General features: G+C 40.2%; 1 protein-coding gene across 9 annotated transcripts in view; it reads right to left on the bottom strand.

Moving 5' to 3' along the window:
• The window catches only part of MAP2K5 (mitogen-activated protein kinase kinase 5), a 316,347-nt gene that overhangs the window by 118,131 nt on the left and 182,489 nt on the right, over positions 1 to 15,727 (bottom strand). For all 9 annotated transcript variants that reach the window (XR_008380627.1, XR_008380628.1, XM_053594066.1 and 6 more), the window contains exon 16: positions 14,497 to 14,568. Coding sequence is in view for 7 of the 9 variants with exons in the window: in XM_053594066.1 (XP_053450041.1) it covers positions 14,497 to 14,568 (72 nt within the window). In the remaining 2 variants the exon portion in view is untranslated. The remainder of the gene's footprint in view (positions 1 to 14,496; positions 14,569 to 15,727) is intronic.

The raw sequence follows: 15,727 nt of genomic DNA, 5'->3' as shown, positions 1-15,727 counted from the left end.
CTCTCGCCAGAACACCTACTCCAGCCCCCCTGCACACAGAGCAAGGGAGGCACATTCCTGCTCTTCCTGGAGCCGAGCTTCCTCACCAGTAAGAGGAGTGGTCTTGATTCAGCAACTTCCAAGGTCTCTTTTCTAGTCAGAAAAATTTCTAGTCTCTAAATACAAGGTGTGTGCAAGAATTTTCTAAATAAACGCTACAGAAGCTGTCGAAGTTATTACTGTATGGTTCAGAAACAAAGTATGTAATAGAGTCTGTAGGATCTTGAAGAAGACTTTTTTTTTTTTTGAGACAGAGTCTCACTATGTTGCCCTCGGTAAAGTGCCGTGGCATCACAGCTCATAGCAACCTCAAACTCTTGGGTTTAAGTGATTCTCTTGCCTCAGCCTCTCAAGCAGCTGGAACTACAGGCACCTGCCACAACACCCGGCTAGTGTTTGTTGCAGTTGTCATTGCTGGTTAGCTGGCCTGGGCTGGGTTCGAACCCTGTAACTTCGGTGTATGTGGCTGGCACCATAACCACCGTGCTATGGGAACCAAGCCAAGAAGACTTTTAAAGTCCATTTCAGGTCACTGGATTTGAATATTGCTAGAATTCTAGAAGCAGTAATTCTTACCACTGGATATCTCACAGTTAGCAGCAGTGGTTCCCCAAATCATCACAGAGTCAGAAAATTTTAGAGTTTGACAGATGTCACTAGAAGTCATCTTTTAGATCTCAACTCAAAAGTGACCCCAGTTATCCCTAGTATTATCATCCTGTTTATTTCTAAAAAGTTACAATTGTCAAGCACTTTTTTAAAAATGTAGGCTCCCTGAAAGCAGGGATTTTGTCAGTTTTGTTCACAGCAGTGACCCATGTGACTGGCACAGGACCTGCCACATAGTAGGCACACAACAAGTATTTGCTGAGTGACTAAATGAATAAATGACTCCATTTCAGCTAAACTTCTACCTGTTTTTCTTTTTTTTATTCATGTCTAGCTTCGCAATATTTATACCTGTTTTTTCTACAAAAACATTCTTCTAAAGAAACCTGAGCCAAGTGTTCATTTAGTTTGCACTTAAATGTCTTTAGGGATGGGGCATTTTTCCTTCTAAAAGCAAATGAGTCCACTGTTGAGTAGGAAGGGTATAGGGATTTATCCATTAGAAAATCCTCATGTTGAGTCAAAAGTCATGAGCTTTTTTCTTTGTTATTGTTTTGGTTTCAGAAGGTTTAGCACTGTTTCTCCACTGACAATCCTTCAAACATCTGAAGATGGGTTGCAGAAAGCCTGCTTTGTCTCTTTATTTCTTTATTCTTCATATCAAGTCTTGTTGACTTAATTTGTTTTTAAACTCCAAATTATGTATATTTGTGTGTATACACGATACAGGCATGTGCTGTTGGAATAACTTTAAAATCATTCTGAAATCCATCAAAATAATAAAATGGTTAGCTGGGACTGCTAGCACCTGTTCCAACTTGTTTTGTCAATCTCATGGCTGTTCCCGATAGCTCTGAGCACAAAGCAAACTCAACAATGCCTCATTCAGCAGGAAATGCTCCACTTTGTCTGCCAGTTTCACATTCACCACAATCACTGACAACCCTGGAAAATGCACATTTAGGCATGGTAATCGGAGACAGCTGGATCCCTTCACAAACCTTGCAGAGGACTGAACTACTCAATCCATCATCTGCCAAAGGTCATTTTAATAGCTCATTTTGCAGTAAGTTATGCAAAATTTTAGACACACAAAAAAGGGGAAAATCAAGCTAAGACAGAATTACAGAAAGGGGAGTAATGGTAGGAAAGTGGGTAATAGAAACTGTTAAATGCTCCTTTCTTCAACATTTTAGGAAGGAGGGTCCAAGACAGAGATTCCAGAACCACATCCTCCCCACAATCTTCCACTGAAATATCCTTTGTCTTTCTTTGAGTCCGTCAGATTCTTCTGTTTTTGGCAGAAACTTCTGATCAACAGGTAAGATGTTTCACTAGTTGGGGGAGCAGACTAAATGTGACACACTGGTTGAGTGTAACCTTTATCTGAAATGTTTGGGACAAGAAGTACTTTAGACTTTGGATTTTTTTCAGATTTTGGAATATGTGTATTATACTCACTGGCATCCTTAATCCGAAGGCTAAAATCCAACATGCTCCAGTAAGCATAACCATTGAGGGTTATGTCAGCATTCAAAATGTTTTGGATTTTAGAACACTTTGGATTTTGGATTTTCAGACTAGGGATACTCAAAATAAGATTCGACTTAACATTTTTGAAAGTAATGATTTAAAAAGAAGAGAAGAAAATAGTTGAGTGAAGCACACCAAACAATGTTTTTATGATCTAGACAAGCTGACAGCAGCTGTGTGCAGGGCTTCTAGAGCCATCCATCACTCCTCAGACCAGGCTGGAAATCACCAAAGGCAGGAAAGGCACAGACCATCGCAGCAGATACACCAGAGACAACTGTGTCTGTGGGCAATTTTTTTGCAGGGAGGAGGGGAATGGGTTCTTCTGTATATTTAGAGGCAAGAGCCAAGTCTAGATAATGCTCTAATTTTTGTTAGTTGGTAAGCATTAAATACAGGATGCTATTTCAAAGAGAAGCTTATAGTTGTTAAGATTAAATGAAAGATTCATGAGAAAGCCTAGAATACTGAAACCTGCTTTCAAAAAATACGTGCTTAAGCTCAATTTACAATCACCAAAATGTGGAAACAGCTAAACATCCACCAACCCAGGAATGAATTAACCATCTGTGGTACATGTATACCATGGAATACCATACAGCCACAAAAAGATGGAGACTTTATATCCTTTGTATTAACCTGGATGGATGTGGAACACATTATTCTTAGTAAACCTTCATAAGAATGGAGAAGTAAGAATCCTATATACCTAATTCTGGTATCAGAACAATAAAAGTCCTAGTACACAGTGGGGGTAGGGGATGGGGAGAGCTGAGAAAGGGAAGGGGGTGGGGGGTTAAGAGGTGTGGTTCACCTTTGCGGGGCGGGACACAAATATAGAGGGTCCTTATCTAACAAAAGCAATTAATGTAACCTGGTTCTGTGTACCATCAATGAATCCTCAACAATAAAAAAAAGAATAATATGTGCTTACTACCCTTGTTTCTCTTCTGCCTCCCTCATTACATTGTAGGCTCAACAAGGAAAGGGAACTTGCTGATTTTGTTTACCAGTGTATCCTGAGTATTTAGTAAAGTATTTGACACATAAAAGTTATTCAATAAATATTTAAAGAATGAATGAATTCTAATATTATTTCCATCTTAAAGGTAAGAAACTAACTTTGGAGTGGCGAAGTGAATTGCCCAAGATCATACTGATTAAAAGTGGCCATGACTTTATATAAGTCAAACTCATTAACAGTTCAAGAATTAGGATAACAGCCTTTGAATCTAAAAAAGAGATATCAGAAAGCTGGACATGGTGGCTCACACCTATAACCTTAGCACCTTGGGAGGCCCAGGTGGGAGGACTACTTGAGGTCAAAAGTTTGAGACCAGCATGGGGAATACAGCAAGATCACATCTCCACAAAAAAATAAAAATAAAAAAAAAATTAGCTGTGTTTCAAAGATCATGCCTATAGTCCTAATACTAAGAAGGTGAGGGCTGGAGGATCACTTGAGTCCAGAAATTCAAAGTTACAGTTAGCTATAATCATGTAACTGCACTCCAGTAGGCAACAGAGCCAGACTCTGTCTCTAAAATTAAAACATAAAAAGTATGAGAAAGAAAATCCCAAAATGATGAACTCTCTATTGAACTTTCCAGAAGTTTCTGTTAAGAGTACTGGGCTAGGTACTTGCCACTTTTTCAATACTTTTCGTCTACACAGTTAAACATGGTTTATGTGAACGCTTATAACTGTAAAAGATCACACTTCATTTTCTTGTTATCTAATGAGTCTTATCTGGCATCTCTTAAATAATATATGCAAAGGCAAAACCAAAATATGAGGCATTAACAGTATTTACAATCCCATATGACAAAAGGAAGTCATGTCTAACTATTTGTACTTTTTATGCTGAATTTTCCTTGGGAAAAATTCTATTTATTATTCTCTAATAAAAACTAATTTTCTCTGGATAAAATTGCCATAGCCATTCAGGAAAAAGTTAGGTTTTTTGTTTTTCTGTAGAAACAATAAGAGGAGGGCAAACTCAAGTAACATAAGTATTTTTTCCATGTTATAACATTAAAATTAAAACACTTTCTTTGGGGCGGCGCCTGTGGCTCAGTCGGTAGGGTGCCGGCCCCATATACCGAGGGTGGCCATATACCGAGGGTGGCGGGTTCAAACCCGGCCCCGGCCAAACTGCAACCAAAAAATAGCCGGGCGTTGTGTCGGGCGCCTGTAGTCCCAGCTACTCGGGAGCTGAGGCAAGAGAATCGCTGAAGCCCAGGAGTTGGAGGTTGCTGTGAGCTGTGTGAGGCCACGGCACTCTACCGAGGGCCATAAAGTAAGACTCTGTCTCTACAAAAAAAAAAAAAAAAAACAAAAAACACTTTCTTTGATGATTTCTTCCCCTTCCTTTTGTTTATTTACTCTTTCCTTCATTACTGGAGCTTCTCTTTTTCCTGTTAGACTTCCTGAGCTGGTTCACTAATTTTCATTTCTCTCTTATTTCCTGTTGTTCTGTGAAAATTCTTTTGTTGCAGTAGCCTGTTCCTGTCTCCTGAGTGCAATATTTTCTCTTAGTCCTTTGAGAATACTTTCAGTAATTCATTTTCTTTTCTTCTCCATGCAGATTTCTGGCCCTCCAAGTTGCGTTTTTTTTTTTTTCCCAATTATTTCATGGTCTCTGTCCCTACCCTTCTCTCATGTCTCATTAACACTAAGGCACTAAAAATCTGACTGGAAATTCTGTGTTCAAGGGTAGAGCTTATAACCTGAGGGCTTTCCCGGGAGCATGATCTAGCTGGGCTATTTGGCTGGGGAACTCCCAACCTCTGGATCTTTTAAGAGTTTCCAGTTGATTTCCCTAGACTCAGTACTCAGTAATGAGACCCAGATTTCTACGGTTCAGGTATCTATCATTTACTTTATTCTTGCCCCCTAAAGTCTCTACTCAATTGTGTGTTGGGTTTGGGGCGGGGCAAGTGTCCGTAGGTGCTGAGTTTGGGAGAGGACTAGAGGGACCAATAGCTGAACTCCTCAAATAGACTTTAAAGTGGTGCTCTTCTTAGCTCCTAGCTCCAGATGTCTGGTCTGTCCACTCCTGAGCCTTTGGGTTGTCTGCAGTACATCAGGACATCAGGCTGCTTCTTGCTTTCTTTACTGCTGGCTTAGGACTCAGCATTCTCGGCTCTGCTAAGCTATTTATTGTTGCCCCTCTGCTTTCTCATCTCCAAACCTGCTGGCTACTGTCTCCTTCCCCTTTTGCTTTGTCTTCATGGTATTATTCTTTAAAAAAAAAAAAAAAAGAAATCCCTTTATAATTACTTTTTTTTTTTTAAACAGAGTCTCACTTTGTCACCCTTGGTAGAATGCCGTGGTGTAAGTCACAGCAACCTCAAACTCTTGGGCTCAAGCAATTTTCTTGCTTTGGCCTTCCTAGTATCTGGGACTACAGGGGCCAGCCACAACACCTGGCTATTTTTAGAGATGGGGTCTTGCTCTGGCTCAGGCTGGTGTTGAACTCGCAAGCTCAGGTGATCCGCCCGCCTCAGGTGCCCAGAGTGCTAGGATTACAGGTGTAAGCCCTGGCGCCCGGCCACCTTTATGATTACTTGATTACTTTTAGTGGAGATTGAGGTGAGAGTGTGGGCTAAAGCTCACATTCCAGGCATCATCTTCAACCAAATTAGTAGCCTTTCTGACTGAAATGTAAATATATCAAAAGGTGATTCCTTTTAAAAAGAGAAGATAATGGCTTAATTTTTTCATTGGGATCTTTTGTCCAAAAGCTCTGAAGGAGCACTTACTTCCATTTACAGATGAGGAAACTGAGGCCCAGAGAAATAAGAGTGATTTACCCAAGAAGCTGTGGTAGAATCTGAACATGGATCTACTACTTTGGGAAACAGAAGGCTCTTCTTCACATGAAACACTGTGGTCTATTCCACAAACATTTACAAGCACTATGTTTAAGATTCCATCAAATTTCATGCCTGTGATCCTGGCACTCTGGGAGGCTGAGGTAGGTGGATTGCCTGAACTCAGGAGTTCAAGGCCAGCCCTGTGCAAGAGCAAGACCCTGTCTCTACAAAACACAAAAACTAGCCAGGCATTGTGGTGGGTGCCCATAGTCCAAGCTACTAAGGAGGCTGAGGCAAGAGGATCGCTTGAGGCCAAGAGTTTGAGGTTGCTGTGAACTACAATACCATGGCAGTCTACCAAGGGCAACCATGTGAGATTCTGTCTCAAAAAACAAAACAAAACAAAAGATTTCATCAAACCTTAAACTCTGGATCTTTAATTTTCAGAAACGACTTTTTTATTTTTTGCAGTTTTTGGCTGGGGCTGGGTTTGAATTCTCCACCTCCAGCATATAGGGCCAGTGCCCTACTCCTTTGAGCCACAGGCGCCGCCCCAGAAACTGCTTTTTAAAACTATTACAAAAGTAGGGACAAACTGAGCCAGAAAGATTGGCTCAGTTGCACCCACTAGGTACATTAGAATTGTGCTATACCGGGTAGGAGATTATGAATCAGATTTGAATACTGCCATAAGGTACTATGGTATATCTATAAATTACTATACTACAAAGTGAAAAATTTACATGCCACAAGGAAGATGCAGATGAAAGTCAGAATAGGAAAATAATACGGTCAGCTGGAGATATAAAAGTTGGCATTATTCCAGCTTGAGCTAGAGCGAGACCTCGTCTCTAAAAATAGCCAAGTGTTCTGGCGGGTGCCTATAGTCTCGGCTATTGGGAGTCTGAGGCAAGAGGATCACTGCAGCCCAGGAGTTTGAGGTTGCTATGAGCTAGGACACCATGGCACTCTAGTGAGGGTGACAAAGTGAGACTCTGTTTAAACAAAAAAAAGGGCTGGCATCATGAAGGAAGGGTATTTAAACTGTATTTTGGGGTGATAAAGAAAAATGATATTCAGTGTATAGAGAACAGCACAGAATTACATGACCTTATTTTTAACTTGGTAAAGGTTATTCTAAAACTCACAAGAAAAGCTTCTTGTCTAAACAACAGAATCCATAAAAATCCTCACAAAACCGTGTTACTCTGATGATAGTGACCTTCCATGGCTCTCTATGTTCTTCACTCATTCTGAGGCATTTTTCAAAGCCATGGGCCTTGTTTTCATCATTTAGCACATCATACAAACCACTTCAATAAAAATAGTGGTCATGCTGAAGAGGGATCTCAGAGGACTAGATAATATTCCACTTAACCAAACGTATTAGGCCAGATTATTCCATGTTGGGACTCACGAAGCTGGTGTAGAGAGGAGGCAAACAATGGCAGAAAGAGAGGACTGAAGGAAAAAGAGCAATACACATGTGCTACAGATGGGACATTCAGCTGGGCATAGTGGCACATGCCTGTTGTTCTAACTACTTGGGAGACTGACCCGGGAAGATCCCTTTCAAGACTGAAGTGAGTTATGACTACACCAATGCACTCCATCCTGGGTGACAGAGCAAAACCTTGTCTCCTACCACCCCCAATCCTCCCGAAAAAGAAAAGAAAAAACAAAAGAAGAGATGAGGCTTTCAGTCAAACTTCTGTGAAAAAGTCTGGCACAACATTATTTACCACCAGCCTTCCTAAGGTAGAATCACAAACCAGAAGACATATGGCATACTCAGAATAAGAATATAAGACTCATTCAGTGTCTTTTTAATGTATATGCATTGTTCTGGACACTGCAAATGCAAAGCTAAAGGAGATGTATGTTGACTTATTTTTTGACTTAAGAAGGATCAACTTAAAATCCAGCTTTTGCAGATATAACTGTTTATTTCCCACCTACAGATTTATGCTATGACTCAAATGACCTAAGAATATAGCTAGAGTAATTATTTAGTAAAAAAAAAAGAGTGGAACTGTCTTCTTAAACCATTCTCTGGAAGAAGAGATAAGCACTGAACTGTCTATGAAATTAACAAGTTTTACCCTAAAATGTTTTAGGCAGCCCCACATTAAAAAAAAAAGCCACCACAGTTGATAACATAAAACCCTTAAAATTATGTACCAAACTCAATTTATTTGCTTATTACTTACTTACTTATTTATTTACAGTTTATTTTGGCCGGGGCTGGGTTTGAACTCTCCACCTCCGGCATATGGGGCTGGTGCCCTACTCCTCTGAGCCACAGGCACTGCACCTATGCATTTATTTTTTAGAGATAGGACCTTGCTCTATTGCCCAGGCTGGAGTATAATGGTGTGATCATAGCTCACTGCAGCCTCTAACTTCTGGGCTCAAGTGATCCTCCTATGTTAGCCTCCTAAGTGGCTGGGACTATGAAGACATGCTATATGTGAGGGTAGTTTTTCTTTTTAGAAACAACAGGATCTCACTATATTGCCCAGGCTAGTCTCAAACTTCTGGCCTTAAGGAATCCTCCTCCTTCATCATCCCAAAGTGCTGCGATTACAGGTGTGAGCCACTGTACCTGGCCTCATTTTCTTTTTAAAGGTTATCCCTAAAGTGTTGAATAACAATTACAAGTGTGAATAATCCTAAAATATTACCTAATCAACTGAATCAGTGTGAGCTTTCTAAAAGAGGCAGACAAATCTTACAGGGCTAGATTAACTCTCCCCAGAGGGTTTGTCCCAGTTTAGGAATTTTGTACACTTGCTAGTGGGTCTCACTTCTTTTTTCTTTTCTTTTCGCATTTCCACACTGATTCTTGGTATCCAGGTTCAAGGAAGAACTGCAATTCCACATGGGTTCTCCTCCCCATCACGAAGTGAGCCCACACAAACCCCATATATGGCAATGACCTTTATTTGGTTCCATAACTAATCCATAGGAGGGTAACTAAAACACATTTAAAGATCTGAGTTAAAAACTATAAATGAGGCTTGGCACCCGCCATATACACTGGGGCTGGTGGGTTCGAGCCCAACCCGGGCCTGCTAACCAACCATGACAACTACAATAAAAAAAAAATTAAAAATTGCCGGGTGTTGTGGCGGGCACCTGTGGTCCCAGCTACTTTGGAGGCTGAGGCAAGAGAATTGCTAGCCCAAGAGTTTGAGGTTGCTGTGAGCTGTGACACCACAGCACTCTACCAAGGACAACATAGTCAGACTCTGTCTCAAAACAACAACAAACTACAAATGAACAACAAACTACAAATGAACAAGGAAGGGTCAAATTCTTCCTTCTAGTCAAACTGCCAAGGGCTAACCAAGCTGAATAATCTTTATCTTTTCACTTTTTAAGAATAATTTCCAATTTTACATTACATCTGCCAACTGAAAATACTACATACAGCTGAAAAAATCCTGGAAGAGACCTGGTTTATCCCACCAATAGCATGATGCCGAACTGAAAGGAGATGGGAGTAATTCTCTTCCTGGATAAAAGATAGTCTGATATCAAAGATTCTTTGCTTGAGGCATAAATGTACCTGTCTGTGATTCTTTTTTAACAGCACATTTTAGGGGCATGTAGCATCATCTTTTATGAAAGAGTGTGGTGAGAGGCCTTGTTATGACTCCCCATGGGATTTATGGCAGCACATTAACAAGGGAAGGGGCAGCAGGAAGAAAGCAGGCAAGTCATTTTAGGAGTTTAAAACAATGAAGGCGATCTTCCCACCAAACCTCAGAGATGGGCGTTTATGGAATTAGGGGAAGGAGTAGTAGGAAGAAGTAGTAGTGACAGAAAACTCTAATTCCCATTCTGTCTGTATTTGATTATTGCATAATTTCAGGGAAATTCCTTTGTTCAGTTTCCTACATTTTTATCCATTTTTTTTCTTCACCACAGGTACTCAGAAGAATAAACTGGTTGACTCAAAACACGCTGAGGAAGGTATACACAACACAAACAGTGAAACTATACTAGGTGAGACCTCGCATATGCTGAGATGGGATCCACCTTAGAGTGTGTTGGGAAATGAGGAAGGGATCCTTTATCTTTTCCCTCTTTCTCCTAGGAGCAAACTCCTTCAAAATCAATCCTTTGTGCTCAAATGTCAACTCCTTTGTGAAACCCTTCCCCCATGTCCCCCAGATGGCTAGGAGTTCTCTATAAACTTGTCTACCAAAGACTCACTACACTCTTCTGAACTTTACACGCTTTGCTCTTCTACCAGAGGTGGGCTCTTCTCAGCTTTGTGTGCCTCACTCTCTGGGGCCTGGCATGAGGCAAGTGCTTAAGTAATAATTATTGAATGAATCAAAGTTTTTAACTCTTTGGAGGCTACATCTAGAAAAAGAATCTTATTTATAAGGGAGAATAAACAGCAGAGAAGAAAAGCAAAATTTTTTTTTCTTTTTGGTGACAGTCTCACTATGGTGCAGTAATACTATCATAGCTTGCTGCAACCTTGAACTCCTGGTCTCAAGTAATCCTCCCACCTGAATGTCCGGAGTAGCTGGGACTACAGGCATGGGCTATACACTTGCCTAATTTAAAAAATTTTTTATGGAGATGGGTCTTGCTACATTGCCCAGGTTGGGCTTGAACTTGACCTCAAGTGATCCTCCTCCACCGATGATCAGGTATGAGCCCCTGTGCCTGGCCAAGAAGGAATTCTTTGAAAGTGGTGACTATGTTCCAGAATGCAGTCTGTCCCTCAGATTTAAAAATGTCACTGAGATTCGTACTTTACTCTGTCTATAAACAAGATTTACCACATCTATTCCAAGGGTACTATAGTAAAAACAAAGAAGAATCTTGGCCTGTAAGTACTCCTTTTGGACTAAATTCCCAATCCCTTCAGGTAATGTTCTCATTATACTGTCCACTAAGGGGTGACAGGGGTGAATAAGAACCAACCCTGGAGTTCTCTTGTAATCTTCATTACTGAATAACCTACAAATTCTCATCTATGGACTCAAAATCTCCTATTTTCCTTCGCTATCACTTGTTTTTCTTCACCTTTTCCCTAAATGAATAAAACAGATGACAGGGGCCTTATTCTATTCTCTAATGACTTACTGGTCTACAACTTGGGTTGGTCACAGGTTGTCACTTGCTTACCTGGTAGATAATAAATTCCTAGAAAGCAGGGATTACAATCCTGTAGTTCCACCTGAAGGCCTTTAGCTAAGCATCACGTCCAAAGAGGTACTCAACAACCCTTTTAGATGATCATAATCAGATTCCACTTTACATTCTGTATCATCAGCCTCTCCTCCTCCCATAACACCCAGCTCTTCACCATCCATTTTATTCATTTATTTTTTTGTTTAGCAGGCCCTGGTCAGGTTTGAACCTGCCACCTCCCTAACCCCCACCCCAGGGGCCAGGGCTCTAACCATTGAACTATGGGTGCCCAGTCCTCACCATCCATTTTAAAACACAGGGAGCATAAAAGGTCTCACCCTTCCTGGTCCTTGCTCTCAATCATGTGGTCATCTACTCTCCACTTCACCATGTGAGCCAACACACCCCCCCTGGAATTCAGGTATCCCAACTCAACACTGACACTTTTTCACAGGTCTCTATCCCCAATCTTTTTTCTTTCTTTCTTAGCAGAGCTGCTTAGAGCTGACCTATCCCCCCCCCCCGCCCCAGTCTTAAAAATTTAATGAGTCTGCTTTCTTCAATCTTCATGAGACTATTCAATAGTTTACGTGCAGGATAAATGAACATGATCAATGAAATCCCAAATACATCAATGGCAGTTTCCCTCCTTGCACTACAAAGAATCTCCTTTTATTAATCTTTGCATCTCCAGCACCCAGCAAAATACTGGCAGACACATTATATTAATATGCAATATAAATACATGTAACTATGTTCTAACTATGTTATGTTTATCGGGCGCCCATCTATCTACCTTAACTGATCTCATTGTTTCCACACCTGCCCCTTCATAGTTGTGCTCCACAGAGCACCCAGTGATCCTTTGAAAATGTAAGACAATTTACTCTCATAGTAGTACTAAAATCCTTAGCACAGCCTACAAAACTAAATACGATCTAGCCCCTGGCTACCTACCTAAATTTATTTTCTCCCACATTTTCCTTGCCAACTCCACTCAAGTCACATTGGTCTGCTTTGCTTAAATATGCCAACTACACTCCATCTTAGTGCCTCTGTACTTGCTGTTACCAGGTGGCTGCGTGTATTCCAATGGTACTTTGCTTTTTTTTGCTCCATAGGACTTACCATCACTCGACAATTACATACTTAGACATCCCTTTGTTGTTGCACCCTAGCCCTCACCAAATGTAATGTCATGAAAGCTAAGATGTCAGTGTCCTTACATAGCAGGCACTGCAGGAGCTCGATACACAATGTATGAATGAACGTGGAGGGGTGAATGGGGAGTATTCATGTGTGCTCTAAACCTTAAATCTACTATCTGTGCTTTATTACGGTACTGCCATGCCTCTGTATTTGATGCCACTTCATCACTGTCTCAGTCACAAACTCTAGAGTTTTTGCATAAAAGTTAAGGAAAGACAACAGCAAAATGAGCAGCAACAAAACCACAGAATATTAGTCTGGAAAGGGCCTTAGAGATCATTATTTTACAACTGAAGAAACTGAGGCCCAGTCACCTAAAAATTCATCAGCAAACCTGCAATCTAGGTCTTCCCAATCAAGGAGTCTTATCTCTATCCCATGTAACTTCTCTACTGTTCTATACTATATCTAGTAGTATAGTATGGGGAAGCACAGCCAATGACGATGATTTAAAATATGCAAAGGGAAATTATTTAACAGCAAGGCCTGAGTCCTGCAAATCAAAAGCACTAGTTTCGGGTGGCGCCTGTAGTACAGTGGTTACGGCACCGACCACATGCACCAAGGGTGGTGGGTTTGAAACCAGCCAGGGCTAGCTAAACATCTATGACAACTACTATAAAAAAACAGCCGGGTGTTGTGGCAGGTACCGTAGTCTCAGCTACTTGGGAGGCTGAGGCTAGAGAATCGCTGAAGCCCAAAGAGTTTGAGGTTGCTCTGAGCTGTGACACCACAACACTCTACCAAGGGCAACATAGTAAGACTGTATCTCACAAAAAAAAAAAACAAAAAAAAAAACAAAAACCAAACAAACAAAAACCCAGTACTAGTTTCCTTGAAACAGGCTTATAGAACAAGCCCTTGAGGATTCCACTGAGAGACTCAATCCTATCCTCTCAGCTGATGCATATATACTGTATTTCTTCTTAGATTCCCTTTTATGAGGAAGCATAGGAATATGGTTTAATGAACACTGAACACTTATTTTTGCTTTCTTTCTACCATGCAGGTGAATTGAGTCTGAAGATATTTCCTTACAAATACAACTGCATCCATGCATTACAAAAATCCACAGAAAAAGTATTTGACTTAAAAAAGGGGTTATAAAATCATGACTGCAACTCTAAGATCATATTTAAAGAGTCCTTTTTGCTTTTCTAAAAAGCCTTCCTTTATCTGAAACAATTTTTGAAGCTCTGGTGAGTATCCAGGTTCTATATTACTGTAATTCAAACTGAGCCAGATGTCCTCCTGATGTAAGTCATATGCATTTCCTTAGAGATCAATGTTTATTTTATAGAGATCTTATCTCAGAGTTCAGGTAGGGCTACATCTAGCATGCTAAGATAAAAGTCCATTCTAAATACAGCTACAAAAAGTAAAGGTACTAAAATTATGCCAAATACATCAATTCCCTTCCCCTTCTCCTTTTCTGCTATATCATACCACCCCTTTCCCCACATAAACATATACATATTGGAATGAGGTGCGGTTTTTCTTTTCAAAAAGACATATAGAACACACATATCCAAATGAGTAGGGCTATACCTTTTGAAGCAATCACCTTTGGAAGTTATTCTAACAAGGCACAGAACTTTTCTGTAATCCTCTTTTAGAACACAGGCTCTAGATTTAGTGTACATAAGGATCACGTAGAGGACAGGCTAAGAATGCAGATTCTTAGAGATTGGATTTAACTGGTCTTGGATGGGGTCAGGCAACATACATATATATGTATATATGTACACACACACACACACTTTTTTTTTTTTGTAGAGACAGAGTCTCACTTTATCACCCTCGGTAGAGTGCCATGACATCACAGGACTCACAGCAACCTCCAGCTCTTGGGCTTACGCGATTCTCCTGCCTCAACCTACATTTTTTAACAAGCACTCTAGGCAAACCTTATAGTAATCTGTGAGAAATAGCACTTTAGAATAACCTCCAGAGTCAGTTCACAAGTCACACAAGGATATAAAAACAAAGACTTTACAGTCAAAGTCTGTGTGTATATACACATCATACATTGAAGGTTTATTTTATTTTACTTTCAAAATCTTCATTCTTTCTGATTGAACATATTAGTACAGATATGCACAGAAGTGTTTATTTGCAGACAACAACATACCTCCATGAAAGAGATTCCTAAGCTCCAGACATCAGAATGGATTCCATATTGCTCCCCTGAAATTCTTTCAGGCTATAAGAAAAGAAAAGGGAGTTCGTGAGTTGACGCCTGCTACTGTAGGGAACACATGCACAGAACATGAGCTCAGCTATAGTGGGGAGCCACCAACATTGGCATAGCATTTTATGGACAGCGAAACAATTTTACATGTATGTATATATGCATGTATGTCTATTAAATAGATAATGCCCTATATACAGAAATTAGGTAGAGACACAAATAATCTTACTGAATCCTCATGAAGTCTCTGTGAGGAAGGCTTTATTATCTCTGTTTCACAGATAAGAAAACAAAAGCTCAGAGTAGTGAAATAGTTTAGGAGAGGTGTTAAGCTGCAGAATGAACTGAGAATTGAACCCAGGTCTTCTCTCTCCAAATGCATGATCTTAGTCGTAGAGTAACAAATTAAACAATACTATGTAATATTATCATTAAGTTGCATTTTGATAAATGAGTCCGAGTATTAGAGTTTTCTTTAATTTTTTAATTGGAAATAATTTCAGATTTATAGGAAAGTTAACAGAACTCTATTCACCATTTTCTTCCATTTGTCAGGGTTTCTTTTGGTAGGAACCAAGGAACAGTTTGAAAGGTCCCTTTGGTGTTCCTGGTCCTCCACTCAAAATGTATAGGAAAAACTTGGTTTAGAAAACTGCTACAGGCACTCTCTACTCCAACAGGAATAATTCCATACAGAGTGGGTGCCTCCTGGATCTATCCTTCCAGGATATAGCATTTAGTATGGTGCTTTACGGAAGTCTTTGGAGTGACTATATGAACAAATTAGTAAGAGGCACTGAGGTCTCATAAAGGCAGAATGACTGCTGAAGGTTACAGAGCTCATCATGGCAGGGCTGGGATCAGAACCCAAACTCCACTATCCAGTGCTGTTAGCTAGTTCAACAGGTACTGGGATGTATTCATAAAGAAATAAAATCCTCTAGAACTGTTAAAGGAACAACCAAATGTTGTCTTACTCCCTATACCTTTTGCCTTCCCCTCTCCATTTCTTCATTCCCAGTAGCTAGCAGGTATCAACACACAGTACTTCATTCAGAATACAAAAGAAAAAATAAAACAAACACACAAACAAAAGTGAAAGCCACATACAAAATATTTTGGAAGGACCAACAATGAGATTAAAAACATTCATTACATTCGCCTATTGAAC

Source organism: Nycticebus coucang, chromosome 6 (genome assembly GCF_027406575.1).
Source record: "Nycticebus coucang isolate mNycCou1 chromosome 6, mNycCou1.pri, whole genome shotgun sequence".
Classification (NCBI taxonomy): Eukaryota; Metazoa; Chordata; class Mammalia; order Primates; family Lorisidae; genus Nycticebus; species Nycticebus coucang.
Note: the sequence above shows the minus strand (reverse complement) of the source record. Positions and strands in the feature narration are given on the sequence as shown.